This window comes from Mytilus californianus, unplaced genomic scaffold (assembly GCF_021869535.1).
Source record: "Mytilus californianus isolate M0D057914Y unplaced genomic scaffold, xbMytCali1.0.p SCAF_4, whole genome shotgun sequence".
In the NCBI taxonomy this organism is placed as follows: domain Eukaryota; kingdom Metazoa; phylum Mollusca; class Bivalvia; order Mytilida; family Mytilidae; genus Mytilus; species Mytilus californianus.
Window position 1 is genome coordinate 114,861,976 of NW_026262690.1, and position 19,463 is coordinate 114,881,438.

The following is a 19,463-nucleotide window of genomic DNA, read 5'->3' on the forward strand; positions in this document are numbered from 1 at the left end:
TAGACATGGAAAGGTTCAGGTCACATATAGGATTGATTACAATTAGCACATCAAATGTCAAAATCAGGAAATACGCTGATCCTGAACATTTAATCTTAGAAAAACATCTGGATATCTTATGAAGGAACCAGAGTAGCATTAAATGTGAAAAAGGGATGCCAAAGTAACAACTACATGACTGAAATGTAGATTAAACTAGTAAAAATTCATCAAATTTATCATGAGACATGGAAACTGCCCCTTTAAGCTACTGACACCATCCCATGTGTCGTTATAATTCAATTATAACTCGTCTGTAAACTATAGAATGCACCAAACAAATCAATCGGTACTAACCAATGCTTTTTATCAACCCCACTCTAGTAATTGAGATTTGGTATCATCTAAATCACATGCACGAAAATGTTAGAAATGTGACTTCCTGGTTATAATAGTTGGATGATTCAGTTATGGATTTGTAACTAGTTTATCTAGTCTCTTAGAAACTTTATGGAAAGATGACCTCACTGTTATGGTTCATAGTTAAATGTTAAGTTCTTCCTTTAGTATTGAAATACAAATGTACGTCATTTATATTTGGTATATAGACAATCTGACGGTTATCTGTTTTCATTGTTCATTAACATTGAATTTTCTGGATACATGACTTAATCCTGGGATAAAGATGTCATTGTATACTCAAGTGAAAGAGGCTTGTTGCTGGGGAAAAGATGTCAAATTGTATACTTCAGTGGGCAACAGAGGTTTAATCCTTATAATATAGGAACAGATGTCATATTGAATACTCCAGTGACATGCACAGCTAGGTTGTAATCCTGGGGAAAAGATTCATATTGTATACTCCAGTGGACGGCAGAGGTTGAATCCAGGGAAATGGAAGAGGGACGAAAGATACCAGAGGGACAGTCAAACTCATAGATCAAAAACAAACTGACAATGCCATGGCCAAAAATAAAAAGACAAACAGACAAATAATAGTACAGATGACACAACATAGAAAACTTAAGACTAAGCAACACGAACCCCACCAAAAACTGGGGGTGATCTCAGGTGCTCCTGAATGGTAAGCAGATCCTGCTCCACATTTGGCACCCGTCGTGTTGCTTATGTTTTTACAAATCCGGTAAATAGTCGAATTCGGTAGGTCACATTTGTGAAAGAGAAGGGTATTGTAGTTACGACATAAGGAAATATCCGATATCATCTGTGATGCGGTTATTCCATAACGGTCAACCAACTCGTGATGGCGTCCGTAAAATTTACGAAGGGATGATTTCAACTTCACCATTTGGAACTCTTGGTTTAATAGCTTCCTTGTGAGCAGCAATCCTCTATCAAGGAAATCTTGATAGGAAATACAAGCCTGGGAATATCGTATGAATGGGGAGATATATTCTCCGTATGCAGGCGCTGCTGGAATGTTGCTACATAGAAATGGAAAGTTCACAATTGGGAAGCTGAAATCATCTCTTTGTCGTAAAGTTTTGTTTTCAACCGACCCTCATTGTCAATTTCTAGATGTAAGTCAAGATATGAGGCAGACTTAACTGTATCTGTAGTATCCTTTATCTCTAGTTCGATGGGATAGATTCGTTCAACATAGTCACCAAATTTTGTATTATTTAGTGAGAGAACATCATCTATATAGCGGAACGTAAAGTTAAAGGATTTTGCTAACTTCTTATCTTTCTTCCTAAGAAGTTCCTGTATGAAGTCAGCCTCATGATAACAAAGAAACAATGCGGCAAGAAGAGGGGCACAATTGGTTCCCATTGGAATTCCGACAGTCTGTTGAAAAACACGTCCTCCAAACGTAACAAATATGTTGTCAATCAAGAAATCAAGCATCTTGATAATGTCAGTTTCAGAGAATTTTTTGTTTGAATCAGAGTGATTCTTTACAAAGTAGGATTTATCCCTCCCCAAGACAAGATACTTGTATCTACGTTCGCCATTCTTTTTAATGAAACAAAGTAATACCAACTCTTTCAATTTGTCTTTTAGTTTGGAATGGTGAATACTTGTGTAAAGTGTAGAAAAGTCAAATGTTTTAATACTAATGCAAGATTAGAGTGTCTTAAATTGTATGTACTCTAAAAGATCTTTGGAATTTTTTAGTATCCACATCTGATTCACGCCACCTCTAGAATAGGCAGTTTCACAATAACTTTGGAGCCCGGCTTTGATTGCTGATAAAATAGATGTCATATTGTATATGTACTCCTGTGAATGGCAGAGGTTGAATTTTGAGGAAAATATGTCATAAAGTATACTCCCGTGGTCGGCAGAGGTTGAATTCAGGGGAAAAGATGTCATATTGTATACTCCTGTGGGCGGCAGAGAAATCCGGGGGAAAAAGATGTCAAATTGTAAATACAGTTGTTGAATTCAGGGGAAAAGTTGTCATATTGTATATTCCCATGGACGGCAGAGGTTGAATTCAGAGGAAAAGATGTCATATTGTTCACTCCAGTGGTCGACAGAGAAATCCTGGAGAAATATATGTCATATTGTATACTCCAGTTGTTGAATTCAGGGGAAATGATTTCATATTGTGTATGTACTTCTGTGAATGGCAGAGGTTGAATTTAGAGAAAAATATCATATTGTATACTCCCGTGGACGGCAGAGAAATCCAGGGGAAATAGATGTCATATTGTATACTCCAGTTGTTAAATTCGGGGGGAAAGGGGGGGGGGGGGAGATGTCATATTGTATACTCCCGTGGACGGCAGAGGTTGAATTTTGGGAAAAGATGTCATATTGTATACTCCAGTGAACGGTAGAGGTTGAATCCTCATAATATAGAGAGAAAAATATGCCATATTGTATACTACAGTGGACGACAGAGGTTGAAGACTCGTTGAATACTGGGGAGAGAGAGGTCATATTGTATACTCCAGCGAAGGCAGTGGTTGAATCATAATACTAGTGAAGGAAAAGATGTCATATTGTATACTCCAGTGAATGGCAGAGGTTGAATCCTGGGGGAAAGATGTCATATTGTATACTCAAGCGAAGGCAGTGGTTGAATCATATTATAGGAAGAGATGTCATATTGTATACTCCAGTGAATGGCAGAGGTTGAATCCTGGGGAAAAGATGTCATATTGTATACTCCAGTGAACGGAAGAGGTTGAATCCTGGGGAAGAAATGTCATATTGTATACAATAATCCAGTGAATGGCAGAGGTTGAATCCTGGGGAAAAGATGTCATATTGTATACTCCAGCGAAGGCAGTGGTTAAATCATAATATAGGAAGAGATGTCATATTGTATACTCCAGTAAATGGCAGAGGTTGGATCCTGGGGAAAGAGAGGTCATATTGTATACTACAGTGAACGGCAGAGGTTGAATCCTCAAAATATAGAGAGAAATAATATGCCATATTGTATACTACAGTGGACGACAGAGGTTGAATACTGGGGAAGAGATGTCATATTGTATATATACTCCAGTGAATGGCAGAGGTTGAATCCTGGGGGAAAGATGTCATATTGTATACTCCAGCGAAGGCAGTGGTTGAATCATAATATAGGAAGAGATGTCGGACTGTATACTCCAGTGAATGGCAGAGGTTGAATCCTGGAGAAAAGATGTCATATTGTATACTCCAGCGAAGGCAGTGGTTGAAACATAATATAGGAAGAGATGTCATATTGTATACTCCAGTGAACGACAGAGGTTGAAAATTTTAATAAATACAAATGCAAAACCTTCTTGAAACATTTAGCTTAAAAAGTCTTTGTGGGCCAATGAAACAGTTGATCTGTGCTCCTACAATAAACAACAATTAACTTTTTTTATCTGTTCACAAAGAAAGTAAATGACGGAAAATTAATGATTGATCATCATAAACGCCCCAAAAACGGAATTTTTTTTAGAAGTAAAACATATCCATGGTCGCCTGTAGCCGATATTCCATATTCGCAACAACAAAAATTAAATAACAATATCTTGCCAAAGCTGTGTTTCTTTTTGTTTTCGTGTCAACATGCATGATAGATTATTGATAATAATAATAATCAAAATAAATGGGGAATGTGTCCATGGGTCACAGACGATGCCCCAGCTTGCATATCATATAAAGTTATAAAGGGACATAACTGAAGAACTGTATAAGTGACGCTACCCAAATTTGTACTTGATCTGAGTTTTGTGGTAATAAGTATTGTGTATAAGTCTCATTACATTTGGTTGAGGCTAACTTAAGTTAGAGAACAGAAACGAAAAATTCAGCAATTTTTCAATTTGTAAACAGGCATAACTCTAGAACGGTAAAAGTGACACCACCAAAATTCAAACTTGATCTGTATTTTGTGGTAATTAGCATTGTGTATAAGTTTCATAACATTTGGTTGAGGCAAACTAAAGTTAGAGAACAGACGAAAAATTCAGCAATTTTTATGTTTATAAAGGGGCATAACTCAAGAAAAGTACAAGTGATGCCACCCAATTTCATACTTGATCTGTATTATGTGGTAATAAGCATTGTGTATGTTTCATAACATTTGGTTGAGGCAAACTAAAGTTAGAGAACGGAAACGAAAAATCCAGCAGTTTTTATGTTTATAAGGGGGCATAACTCAAGAATTGTAAAAGTGACGCCACCCAATTTCGAACTTGATATGTGTTATGTGGTAATAAGCATTGTGTATACGTTTCATAACATTTGGTTGAGGCAAACTAAAGTTAGAAAACGGAAACGAAAAATTCAGCCATTTTTCCATATGTAAAGGGGCATAACTCTAGAACGGTTATAGTGACGCCACCAAAATTCAAACTCGATCTGTGTTTTGTGATAATAAGCATTGTGTATAAGTTTCATCACATTTGGTTGAGGCAAACTAAAGTTAGAGAACAGAAACCAACTTTGGGACGTACGGACGGACGGACGTACAGACGGACAAAGGTAAAACTTAATGCCCCCTCCGCTACGGCGAGGGCATAAAAAGAGCAGATAATCTTTTGAAAAATAGGAAATAATGTTTTTAAGAGGACGCCGGAAATTAAGTCACATGTATGTACGTAATCACGAAAACATTCTAATACTGATGTGTAATTAGCTAGATAAATTTACTGAATAAGAATGACTTTGATGGTAAAATTCTTCTTCCCGGTTCACTGGAAGGTGTTTTAGCATTTACCGAGGGATGAAAAAACAAATAGCATTTACCGAGGGATGAAAAAACAAATGAATAAAAATTCCAAACATGACTTTACAACAGTTTCCTCTAGTGTTTTGTGTTCCTTGGTCCTGAAAATACATGAAATATTTGCTACTGGACAATAAAAAAACAACAATCAGTCAACTGTTTTCATCAATGGTTTCATTTTCAAGTATGTACGTACTTCCAAGAAGCTGTTATGCCCTCTCAATGTCCAAGAGGAACATGACAGGCTTCCGCTTCAGCCTTCAATAAAACGAGTCCTAAGACAGCAGTTAGACGTCAAAGCAATCTCAAACTACTTATAACAAAACCAAAGGAGCTTGAACTATTTCGCGGATTCTATAAATAGGGGTCATCATGTCCTCATGAGAAATCACTCTAGTCACTATATGTAGCGAAGATTGGGTGTAAGTGGATACCTATACTGTTGAGTCACGGTCTTAAAAGTCTTCATTCATGTTTCGATCTTATCCTTTGACCAGTCACCTTAAAATTAAAAACCAGGGTTTTTTTTTCAATGTCTAGTTTTAGCATTTTATGATCTTTTAGTTCAATGAACACGAAATACAATACATATATTCTAGTGCTTTTCCAAATCTCTAAAGTCATGTTGAGGCCGTTTACATCTGATTGAAATCAAAAAGGGTCTTAAGCACTAACCATAGTCTGTAAGTCAAGAAACCCCAAAGGGTGACTGGGGAATAGAAATATGGTCACTACAGGTATTCTATCGACTGACAGTAAAAACCCTTGCCAAAGTAGGGTGTTCGTTTGGCTGTGTGGGATGTACAAGTACGCAGTCACGTCCGGTCAAAATGCGGAAGTTAAATCCGATGCCTCGTGTAGAAAGAGTGCCACGCTCTCTGCACATTAAGAACCCGTTGTAACAACTCTTTGAGGGTTATGTATGTGGCCTGTTGCAAGGCAAAATGTCTGTCCCTATCCAATATACCATCATTCTCCAGTGGCAGTATAAATAAATTACATCGACCTTCATCCCAGACGGCTTATATATTACTGGACATACCTATTGTATTTATTGTTAATTTGTTCTCGTCCTGAACATGCATGAAATATTTGCCACTGGAAGTTTAGCAACCAACAATCAATCAAGCAATGTATAAGTGAAGTAGTAATCAAAACTTGGACGAACAGAAATTCTTTTGAACAAAATCTTAACATTTAACAACAGCGAAAGGTATCGTTTATTTGTCATTACATAAAAGGTAGATATGGTTCTTCTAAGTATCTTAAATATCACAGATATTCTTTTCCATAGTATATTTCAGAGGATTTATTGTTCACTTGCAAAGACACACACTTCCTCAAATGTATCAAGATGATTTCTTTTCCATACATTTCCTGAACTCTGTGACCTGTTTTTGACATTTCCTCCAATCATTGTGTTCTCCCATACAATCCTGTAAGTATATAATTGAAATACACAAATCATGAATTCTAATTACTATTAGTCTTTTAGTGAAGGCGGCATATCCAGGACTTGCCCTTTTCTCTTTTAAATATTTTTTTTCGATTCCGTCGTCGTCGTCGTCAACATTTACATTCAGTCTGTAAAGACCTTAAAGTTTTTTTTTTTTAAATATCAATATCTTTGTCAAACCCTCACGGAGATTTATAAAATTTGGACAGATGTTTTTTCATGACAAAAAGACTGTACCCGAAGCAACGTTTCTAAGATATTTATTTTTCATGTTTCTGTACTTTACTGATAAACATTTTTTTACAGTTAACATTAACATTACAGTCTCAGGTTAAAGTTTTTCAGCCATCAATAACTTCGTCAAACCTTCATGGAATTTTACACAAGTTGTACAGAAGCTTTTTAAATTGGTGATCAAAAGACAGTATCTACATGATCTAGAGCAAAATACTATTAAACAAACAAATTCAGTTTTCACTGATATAAGGACTTGATTTTTTGTGAGTTAACAAGCAGATATAGTCTGAGGTAAAAGTTTTTACACACCGATTAATTCATTGGTTGCAATGTTCCGGTGCAAAACTAATTAGTTGGCATGTATTTTGCAGTCAGTCTTGGATTACAGTTTTTGACATGATAAATTGTCAATATACTTCCATGATTGAATCAATAATCGACCCGATGATCGAGAGCATGTTTAAAACATGAGCATGATGAGAGCGAAATCATGAATTGTAAACGCAGAGAGATTTTTGTTTTCAATACATAGCAGAAAAGTTCATTATATAGGACCTTTATTTATGTACATTTGTAACAGTAAAAAAGTTATTCAACGATTGTTTGCTCATGGTAATCTTAAATAAAAAACAAAAAGACGGACGGCACAAAACATATTTTCTAAGCTTAACATCGGATACAATATAAAGCAGTACATCGCAGTGTTACTGTACTTTAAATTTGGTATTTGGTAACACCTGTTCCATAAACAAAAGATGTTTACGAAGTAGCTTAAACTTTTTTCATAAATGTAAGGAACTATGAGTTACCTGGACAAGGTAATGTAATTCTTTGCATCCAGTTTTTGTAAGCATCTTGTCCACTGGATCTTCTTCCTCGTCGTCCTCTTTTGGCTTTGGTCGTGACCGATCGTGTCCCATGGGCGCAGACATCTTGAATATCAAAATTAAATATTAGGCTCCGATATTATTTTTTCCCATTTCGGTAATTAAAGATATCAAACAAATCGTGTAAAGTTCTTATATTGATTTCCGTTGGATATTTGATAAGCGGAAAAGTACACTGGGTTACATTTACTTGTAGTTTTCGCTTATTTGTGGACTAAAAGCCAAATTGTACTGCAAATTCCACAATTTCGCAAATCCCAAACCATTTGTCAAGAAAATTATGAGTACTGAAAAGTTTGAGGACAGAAAAGCCAGAATTGTTCTTCAGCAATGCTTGTCAGCTCGACTGCAAGTTCAGCCAAAATCCGACACAGAAGAAGCACAGTTTGTTGAGGTGAGCCAAAGTAAATTAGCTTATACTAGTTTATAGTTTCAACATCATTCCACTTAACTACGGATTTTAACTACTTTGCTATGGTTTAGTTTGTAGGTTGAAAGCTTAGTATAAGCAGTTTTGGGTTTTACTTGGTTATAAGCATAGGCAATTGTCTCTGATTTGTTTTACCTACATACTGTTTATATATTGGTTAAGGTATGAAACTGAGTAATTGCTTACAAGGACGTTTTGTACAGCCACATGAAAAGTTTCAATATAATTATAGTGACGCGATTTTAAGATTGAAATTTGCTTGAATGCTATGCAGGTTTTATATTAGATTGCCATAATATGATTAATGCCACTTTCATGACTATTGGCTATTTCGTGGCGGACAGTTTTTAGGCGTCAAAGAAAAAAAATATAATAGCCTTTCAAGACGTCATAATTATTTGGACTAGCCTGCCACGTGCGGGGTTCGAACCGTTACAACCTCAGTATTGACAGGTACAGTAAATGCACTACATGTACTTAGACCACTCGGTCACCGAGACCCTTGCAATATTAGAAATGAGAAATCAAAATTTAATCTGCTTATAAAATGAACACGACTTGGAAAAAGGATGTTGCCCATGTGCCAATGGGTTGTTGTCTCGTTGTCTCGTTGATGTATATCCCTTGTGCATGTTTTCAGTTTTATGAAATGATAAAAGGGCGGATCCAGTACTTTATGTTTAAATTTGAGACCTTAGTATCGACTTCATAGCCATGGTTCTTAATGAGATCCATGGTCTTTTTTAAAACCAGGTAGAGCACATTTTGTAAAGACTTTCTTTTTGACGGAATAATCATAGACATGAAAGGAAAGGGATGGAGTTCAAAAGGAAGTTTTGTCCACATTTTGACCATGGAGTAAAAAATGATGTCGTAGTGTAGTACTGAGTAGTACAGCAAAGGACTTGACATGCAATAGATACTATACTTTCTCTATGAAACCTAAAATTATTTTTATTTGCTGATATCTCGTCTTGTATTCAAAATGCTGAAGAACGTCGCTATCTTTTCAATGACGAAAATTCGATCTGGAAAGTCAACTTTCTCTGACAAGTTTTCCTGACATTTTCATAAACTGATACACGCCAAGGGCATAGGTGTCACTTATCGTATCTAAAAAAAAACGTTTCATAAAATCGAATTAAGTGAGCCTGCAATATTTCAGGAGGTCCTAATGATTTATAGTCGGATATCCTTAATTTAAGGGGATCCTGAAATATTTAAATACAATGATTTTGGATTTTGTCTAAGTCCGCGCCTTGTATGGTTATGACCAGCAAAGTAGTCATGACTATACAAATCCTTGCATAGCAAGGAATCCGAATAAAGGCCAAAATAAGGACAAAATGTATGGTTAATTGGTCAACATCATGGGAAGACAAGTAAAAATAAAAAGTATTTTGTATACATGCAAATGATTGAGTCTATTTCTGAGAACAGGAAAACTCTTTCTTCCCGAAACATTAGTAGAAAGCAACGATATATATTTCAAAAAAGGACTTCATGACCGCGGCAGCTCTCCTTCGAGTGTTTATAACTCGCGATCGGTCAGTCGTTCAATAGCCTCCGTAGTAGAGTTAATTTGCATCTCTCTTCTGACCGAAATAATTTTTTCCAATGAACAAGCAGCATTGAGAGAAAACCGTTATAAATAGAGAAAATCTGACAGGGGTAGAAATGTTTAGCATGATTGGATCTACCTACGTTGCCTAATGTCCATTTTAATCAAAACTGTCAGACACTTTCTTATAGAAGTTATTGTCCTTAAATGACAAATTTAACAATTTTTTTTTTCATTTTTGACTAATATCTGAAAAAGTATAATAGATAGATAGAAACTTAAATAACCTTGAAAAATTACCAGCAAGACATAATCTACAAGTCTGCATTGTTGAAAACATTTGAAGCCGCTTATTGGAGTTATATTGCTCTTTAATGACAATTTATGCCAATTTATGGTTCTAAAAAAACTATAACAGATAAATAGACACTAAAATAAACAAAAACGACCAGCAAGACACAATCTACAAATAATTCATCATGGTTGAAATCGTCTGACACTCCCTTTTCTGGAGTTATTAACCTTTAATGACTTTTGTTTTGCGTTTTTGCTTCATATCTTGAAAACTATGATTAGATAGATATCCACTTTCCATAGCAAAATTTTTCAACAAAGCAAGATCAACAAATAAGTCAACATGAGCGAAATCGTCAGTCGACTCCTTATTGGAGTTCTTTTTCTTTAATGACGATTTTTACCAATCGTTTTCCGTTTTTGCCTATCATCAGGCTTGACAATTATAAAAGATAGATAGACACTTTAAATAGCAAAAATGAACAGCAAGACAAGATCTACAAATAAGTCAAAATTTGCCGAAATCGTTAGTAGACTCTTTATAGGAGTGATTGCCATTAAATGAAATTTTTTACTTTTTTGTGATTTTGGTAAAAACGTAAGACAATTGAGAGAAACTAAACAGAAAATGATCAGCAATACAAGATCAACAAAAAAGAAATTTTTGTCATGAATTCTATTCTTGTTCACAATGTTCGAGAGTATCCACTGTTGAACTAACAGAAGATGCAGATAGACCTAGGTGAGCGATACAGGCTCTTTAGATCCTCTAGTTTCAATACCTTGTGATGATGTTTGATATTCATAACTACAATTTTGCATTGTTTCGTTAGATTGGAAGAGGTTTGATAGTGTATATATGCTTCCTGAAAGGTTCAACATCAGACACAGTGTCCAAAATGGGTAAATATCATTAAGCATAAAAAAAACATTGACATGCTGCGCAAAAAACAGGATGTCGAGATTGTTTTGACCGAAAAATAGAATTCTCTAAATCAGAGACATATAATACAGTATTATATTTGTCTCTGTCTAAATGTATAGTGTACCAGAAACAGAAAAAAAATATCTGAGACCATAATGACCATGCCGACTATATTGCAAAGAGTTTTGTCATTATAATATAAACTTAACACTCTGAATAAATTGGACTGATAATGATGATAGATGGCACCATATGGAACATTCAGTGTTTGTATCAATAAAGGATTTGATCAGAGACATAATATATATCTCGTATGTCTTTGATCAAAGTAATAATGTATAATTATATTTTATTCACACATTGTCACACTTAATATGTCCCATATTATGCTGGTTTTTTTTTAATGCACAGCAATATATTATGAGGCACATCCCTCAGCAATTGCCTATTTGAAATTTTCGTTTTTTCCCAAACATATTATGGTCCAAATGTAATTAGGGGGTGCAATTAGGCATACAAATTCTTTTAAAAACAAAAATAAGTTGTTCTTAATCTGACTTTTGCATATATTGAGGACTCTTTTTGAAATTGAAGTAAAGTTTTTTTTATTGATGTGTTATTGAGGAATGAACGACCATTGTTACGTTGTATGCTGTTTTCACTTCCATTTCTGTTTCAAGAAGAAAATAAATTCTGTCCTACTGTCTTGCAGAAGTGATTGAGATGTTAATATTGTCTGTTACTATCATTAGATAATATTTATAAAGTCCTTATGGTAGAGTAGACCATTTATTTGTATACTAGTATGTGTATTTAATTATCATGCTTGTGACATTTCTCTTTTTTAAATCCTTAAAAGGATGTTTACTGCTGGAATTTAAAATATTGTTTTACCAATGAAGTCTGTTTCAATGGTGAATTGAGCTTAATTAATTCACATCTTTCTTAAACTACATGTATGAACCTGACATATTGTGAAGATTGATCAACTGTTGCTTGCTTGATTAACATCCAGTGACATATATGTCATGCACATTCAGGATGAATATTGTATACAGGGTACCCGCTAAGTCCTGGACTCGTGAGAATCTGTCTGGACTCATTTTCAAAACTGGTGAGTCCAAAGGTGCATCAAGATTGTAAAATGTTTTATCTACTGAGCACACATCATTCTATAGCAAATGTGTTTAAGCAATTAAAATTTGATGTCATTGTGTTGCTCTATTTTTTCAAGGAGTTCCTGGACTCGCCTTCAAAAATCCTTTGTGAGAACCCCGATTGTATATACACCTGTATATGCTGTATGTTTACCTCTAAATGTGTTTTGGTGATTTATGAAATATAATTGCTGTCTTGTTGACATAATATACCCCATATCCCCTTTTATTCATATGACATAATATACCCCACATACCCTTTTATTCATATGACATAATATACCCCACATACCCTTTTATTCATATGACATAATATACCCCACATTCCCTTTTATTCATATGACACAATATACCCCACATTCCCTTTTATTCATGACATAATATACCCCACATACCCTTTTATTCATATGACATAATATACCCCACATACCCTTTTATTCATATGACATAATATACTCCACATCCCCTTTTATTCATATGACATAATATACCTCACATCCCCTTTTATTCATATGACATAATATACCCCACATCCCCTTTTATTCATATGACATAATATACCCCACATACCCTTTTATTCATATTACATAATATACCCCATATCCCCTTTTATTCATATGACAATATACCCACATCCCCTTTTATTCATATGACATAATATACCTCACATCCCCTTTCATTCATATGACATAATATACCCCACATCCCCTTTTATTCATATGACATAATATAACCCACATACCTTTTTATTCATATGACATAATATACCTCACATACCCTTTTATTCATATGACATAATATAACCCATATACCTTTTTATTCATATGACATAATATAACCCATATACCTTTTTATTCATATCACAATACATCAATGTAATTTGAAAATGAAGCTCAATTTGGGGGAATAAGCATGTCACTGGATTTTTGTCTAGCCTGCGACTTTTGTCGCAGAAAGCTGTACATAGGGATAGTGATCCGGCGGCGGCGTTAGCTAACTTCTTAAAAGCTTTATATTTTAGAAGCTAGAAGACCTGGATGTTTTATACTTTGTATATAGATGCCTTATGTTACGAAGTTTCCGTCTGTCATATGTCCATTGTCCTTGACCTCATTTTCATGGTAGTAATTATATAAAGCCAAATGTTAATAGAAATAAGATGTGGTATGAGCCCCAATGAGACAAAAGAGCGACGAAAGATACCAGAGGGACAGTCAAACTCATAGATCGAAAACAAACTGACAACGCCATGGCCAAACATAAAAAGACAAACAGACAAATAATAGTACAGATGACACAACATAGAAAACTAAAGACAAAGCAACACTAACCCCACCAAAAACTGGGGTGATCTCAGGTGCTCCGGAAGGGTAAGCAGATTCTGCTCCACATGTGGCACCCGTCGTGTTGCTTATGTTATTACAAATCCGGTAAATAGTCTAATTCGGTAGGTCACAATCGTGAAAAGGGAAGGGTATTGTAGTTATGACATAAGGAACATATCCGATATCATTTGTGAAACGGTTATTCCATAACGGTCAACCAACTCGTGATGGCGTCCGTAAAATTTACGAACGGATGATTTCAACTTCATCATTTGGAACTTTTGGTTTAATAGCTTCCTTGTGAGCAGCAATCCTCTATCAAGGAAATCATGATAGGAAATACAAACCCGGGAATATCATATCAATTGGGAGATATATACTTCATATGCAGGCGCTGCTGGAATGTTGCTACATAGAAATGGAAAGTTCACAATTGGGAAGCTGAAATCATCTCTTTTGTCGTAAAGTTTTGTTTTCAACCAACCTTCATTGTCAATTTCTAGAGAGACAACACTCCATCCAAGTCACAATGTGTAAAAAGTTAACAATTATATGTCAAAGTACAGCCTTCAACACGGAGCCTTGGCTCACACAGAACAGCAAGCTATGAAGGGCCCCAAAATGGCTAGTGTAAAACAATACAAACAGGAAAACCAACGGTCTAATCTATATAAAAAACGAGAAACGAGAAACACTTATGAACCACATTTGTTTATAGTAAAATATTTAGATATTGGAGTTGAATGCTTGTCCAATTTTTTTTAAAGCATTACGTATGAACTGGGACTATTATACTAAGTTAGTATATTAGTCCCAGGTATGAAAAAGCCAAAATAGAAAAAAATGAAAACTGCTGTAGTACCTTTTATGTTTATGTATAATTTGAAAGTATATGCACTTGTCTGATTATTATAATTTCAGTTAAGGCAGCATTAAATACCAGACTTAGTGCAAATGATGAAGGGAAATTAGTATCCATATTAGAACTACCTGGAGATGTGTTGATTGTACCACAAGCTACATTAGGAGGTACATTGAAGGGAAAATTGATGCAGTATCATAAAAACATTGATAAAGAGGAAGGCAAAAAACTGTACGATGAATTTGTGCAATCGTGTAATGACATAGTAAAACAAAACAATCCTAATGTTTCTGTACAGAGTGGTACATATGGAAACAGACAGGTGTTTAGGACAGACACCAATGGACCATATACTCATATGATCGAATTCTAATCATACTTTTTTATTGAATATATGTATTGAATATTTATGATAGATGCTGAAACAAAAACAAATTAAAGATTTGTTCTCTTTAGAATTTTGATTGAACATTTGAAGTGGACATTTTCCACAGATTAGAAAACAATTATAGTGTCATTGGAAATTTCTTGAACTGTGAATAGAAATTTATTGAGGTAAACATGTAGCAAGTGGTTAATAGCAGATGGCAAACTTCATTAAATTGGGTTTTTTGTCTAGGGCATGTGTGGAGGTGTAAGAGGATATAGATATATTTATGATCAGTTGTTTTTTTTCATTGACCATTTAACCAGTGTTTGACTTTGACACAGTTTGACAAACTGTAAACCTATCTGCAACAAACATTTTGCTTAAAAATCCTTAAAATTTTAATCAGCTGTTATGTTATTCATATATTAATTTTAAATGGATTTTTACAACATTGTATAACCTTATACTCATTTGAAACCGATGAAGTATCGACAGGGCTGACATTCAACGTGAAGTAGTAAATCTCTTAGGTAGTCAATTCTAAGTTAGTGCAAACCTTTGTTTTTGACAATGCTGAAAGGCATTTGTCTTTGTCAGAAACATCAGTATTATTCTTGTCTTCTTTCCATTTGTGAATTGCTTACCAAAGTTATTTAGATTGGAAATCAAATATCAACAAAGTTCATGAAGTTATAGTACTGATTACCAAACTTTTCTCTATTTACAGTATAAACTGTTCTAACTACCGAAACATAAAAACACTACCTTCGCCCATTTTATTAAAATATCAATAAATTACACAACATTTATAATAAATATCACAGATGATGACTAATTGATGGAAACTTAACATCTAGTGGTAAATACAATAACATTCATATTCAGATGATGTTAATAAAATGCTTCGCTGGGGCGCAGCTTGATACGACCGCAGAGGTCGAACCCTGAACAGTTGGGGCAAGTATGGACACAACATTCAAGCTTGATACAGCTCTGAATTTGGATTGTTATTAAATATTTGACACAGCATAGGTTTCTGACACAGAAAGAATGTGGTCTAAGAACTTGAATTTTTATAATTTACCTATTATGGTCCAATGTCCAAAATCAAAATACATGGTTAGATTCAGCATATCAAAGAACCCCAATAATTCAATTTTTGCTAAAATCAAACTAAGTTTAATTTTGGACCCTTTGGACCTTAATGTAGACCAATTTAAAAAACGGGACTTAAAATTAAAAATCTAAATACACGGTTAGATTTGGAATATCAAAGAACCCCAATAATTCAATTTTTGATGAAATCAAACAAAGTTTATAATTTTGGACCCTTTTGACCTCAATATGAACCAATTTGATAGCGGGGCCCACAAATAAAAAATCTAAATTCATGGTTAGATTCAGCATATCAAGGAACCCCATATATTCAATTTTTGTTGAAATCAAAAAAAGTTTAATTTTGGACCCCAACTTGGACCAACTTGAAAACTGGGCCCATAATCAAAAATCTAAACACATGTTTATATTTAGCATATCAAAGAACCCTAAGAATTCAATTTTTGTTAAAATCAAACTAAGTTTAATTTTGGACCCTTTGGACCTCAATGAAGACCAATTTTTAAAAATGGGACCCAAATTAAAAATCTAAAAACACGGTTAGATTTGGCATATCAAAGAACCCCAATAATTCAATTTTTGATGAAATCAAACAAAGTTTATAATTTTGGACCCTTTTGACCTCAATATGAACCAATTTGATAGCGGGGCACACAAATAAAAAATCTAAATACATGGTTAGATTCAGCATATCAAAGAACCTCATATATTCAATTTTTGTTGAAATCAAACAAAGTTTAATTTTGGACCCCAATTCGGACCAACTTGAAAACTGGGCCCATAATCAAAAATCTAAATACATGTTTAGATTCAGCATATCAAAGAACCCCATATATTCAATTTTTGTTGAAATCAAACAAAGTTTAAATACTGGACCCTATCTTGGACCAACTTGAAAACTGGGCCCATAATCAAAAATCTAAACACATGTTTAGATTTAGCATATCAAAGAACCCCAAGAATTCAATTTTTGTTAAAATCAAACTAAGTTTAATTTTGGACCCTTTGGACCTCAATGAAGACCAATTTTAAAAAATGGGACCCAAATTAAAAATCTAAAAACACGGTTAGATTTGGCATATCAAAGAACCCCAATAATTCAATTTTTGATGAAATCAAACAAAGTTTAATTTTAGACCCTTTTGACCTCAATATGAACCAATTTGATAGCGGGGCCCACAAATAAAAAATCTAAATACATGGTTAGATTCAGCATATCAAAGAACCTCATATATTCAATTTTTGTTGAAATCAAACAAAGTTTAATTTTGGACCCCAATTTGGACCAACTTGAAAACTGGGCCCATAATCAAAAATCTAAATACATGTTTAGATTTAGCATATCAAAGAACCCTAAGAATTCAATTTTTGTTAAAATCAAACTAAGTTTAATTTTGGACCCTTTGGACCTCAATGAAGACCAATTTTAAAAAATGGGACCCAAATTAAAAATCTAAAAACACGGTTAGATTTGGCATATCAAAGAACCCCAATAATTCAATTTTTGATGAAATCAAACAAAGTTTATAATTTTGGACCCTTTTGACCTCAATATGAACCAATTTGATAGCGGGGCACACAAATAAAAAATCTAAATACATGGTTAGATTCAGCATATCAAAGAACCTCATATATTCAATTTTTGTTGAAATCAAACAAAGTTTAATTTTGGACCCCAATTTGGACCAACTTGAAAACTGGGCCCATAATCAAAAATCTAAATACATGTTTAGATTCAGCATATCAAAGAACCCCATATATTCAATTTTTGTTGAAATCAAACAAAGTTTAAATACTGGACCCTATCTTGGACCAACTTGAAAACTGGGCCCATAATCAAAAATCTAAACACATGTTTAGATTTAGTATATCAAAGAACCCCAAGAATTCAATTTTTGTTAAAATCAAACTAAGTTTAATTTTGGACCCTTTGGACCTCAATGAAGACCAATTTTTAAAAATGGGACCCAAATTAAAAATCTAAAAACACGGTTAGATTTGGCATATCAAAGAACCCCAATAATTCAATTTTTGATGAAATCAAACAAAGTTTAATTTTAGACCCTTTTGACCTCAATATGAACCAATTTGATAGCGGGGCCCACAAATAAAAAATCTAAATACATGGTTAGATTCAGCATATCAAAGAACCTCATATATTCAATTTTTGTTGAAATCAAACAAAGTTTAATTTTGGACCCCAATTTGGACCAACTTGAAAACTGGGCCCATAATCAAAAATCTAAATACATGTTTAGATTTAGCATATCAAAGAACCCTAAGAATTCAATTTTTGTTAAAATCAAACTAAGTTTAATTTTGGACCCTTTGGACCTCAATGAAGACCAATTTTTAAAAATGGGACCCAAATTAAAAATCTAAAAACACGGTTAGATTTGGCATATCAAAGAACCCCAATAATTCAATTTTTGATGAAATCAAACAAAGTTTATAATTTTGGACCCTTTTGACCTCAATATGAACCAATTTGATAGCGGGGCACACAAATAAAAAATCTAAATACATGGTTAGATTCAGCATATCAAAGAACCTCATATATTCAATTTTTGTTGAAATCAAACAAAGTTTAATTTTGGACCCCAATTTGGACCAACTTGAAAACTGGGCCCATAATCAAAAATCTAAATACATGTTTAGATTCAGCATATCAAAGAACCCCATATATTCAATTTTTGTTGAAATCAAACAAAGTTTAAATACTGGACCCTATCTTGGACCAACTTGAAAACTGGGCCCATAATCAAAAATCTAAACACATGTTTAGATTTAGTATATCAAAGAACCCCAAGAATTCAATTTTTGTTAAAATCAAACTAAGTTTAATTTTGGACCCTTTGGACCTCAATGAAGACCAATTTTAAAAAATGGGACCCAAATTAAAAATCTAAAAACACGGTTAGATTTGGCATATCAAAGAACCCCAATAATTCAATTTTTGATGAAATCAAACAAAGTTTAATTTTAGACCCTTTTGACCTCAATATGAACCAATTTGATAGCGGGGCCCACAAATAAAAAATCTAAATACATGGTTAGATTCAGCATATCAAAGAACCTCATATATTCAATTTTTGTTGAAATCAAACAAAGTTTAATTTTGGACCCCAATTTGGACCAACTTGAAAACTGGGCCCATAATCAAAAATCTAAATACATGTTTAGATTCAGCATATCAAAGAACCCCATATATTCAATTTTTGTTGAAATCAAACAAAGTTTAAATACTGGACCATATCTTGGAACAACTTGAAAACTGGGCCCATAATAAAAAATCTAAACACATTTTTAGATTCAGCATATCAAAGAACCCCAAGAATTCAATTTTTGTTAAAATCAAACTAAGTTTAATTTTGGACCCTTTGGACCTTAATGTAGACCAATTTAAAAAACAGGACCCAAAATTTTTAAAAATTTAAATACACGGTTAGATTTGGAATATCAAAGAACCCCAATAATTCAATTTTAGATGAAATCAAACAAAGGTTAATTTTGGACCCTTTTGACCTCAATATGAACCAATTTGATAACGGGGTCCACAAATAAAAAATCTAAATACATGGTTAGATTCAGCATATCAAAGAACCCCATATATTTTTACTGTTCTTCCTTTATAAATATGTATTTCTTTAAACATAATTTAAAAGCAGTGTAAGGGAAGTAACCA

The 19,463-nt window shown here is 33.8% G+C and overlaps 2 protein-coding genes and 1 long non-coding RNA gene across 4 annotated transcripts in view; 1 reads left to right on the plus strand and 2 right to left on the minus strand.

Annotated features, from left to right (window-relative positions):
• Nucleotides 1–6,360: 6,360 nt before the first annotated feature.
• On the minus strand, nt 6,361–7,801 carry LOC127699155 (uncharacterized). Its single transcript, XR_007981100.1, has 2 exons — nt 7,661–7,801; nt 6,361–6,594 (listed from the first exon to the last, which is right to left on the minus strand). It is a non-coding gene; the product is annotated as an uncharacterized LOC127699155 (long non-coding RNA).
• A 95-nt stretch (nt 7,802–7,896) lies between these two features.
• On the plus strand, nt 7,897–16,192 carry LOC127699148 (D-aminoacyl-tRNA deacylase 2-like). The gene is made up of 3 exons (XM_052202902.1): nt 7,897–8,132; nt 10,857–10,926; nt 14,352–16,192. The coding sequence occupies exons 1-3, from the start codon at nt 8,019–8,021 to the stop codon at nt 14,663–14,665; spliced, it is 498 nt and encodes a 165-aa protein (XP_052058862.1). The 5' UTR covers nt 7,897–8,018; the 3' UTR covers nt 14,666–16,192.
• LOC127699116 (dihydroxyacetone phosphate acyltransferase-like) overlaps nt 15,420–19,463 on the minus strand; it is a 226,750-nt gene continuing 222,706 nt past the window's right edge. The window contains exons 15-16 of one of the 2 annotated variants that reach the window (XR_007981089.1): nt 16,790–17,714; nt 15,420–16,262 (exon numbers count right to left, since the gene is read on the minus strand). The gene's annotated coding sequence lies outside the window, so the exon portion shown is untranslated. Of the gene's footprint in view, nt 16,263–16,789; nt 17,715–18,639; nt 19,165–19,463 lie in introns of both variants that reach the window. The other variant, XR_007981090.1, reaches the window with a different exon arrangement.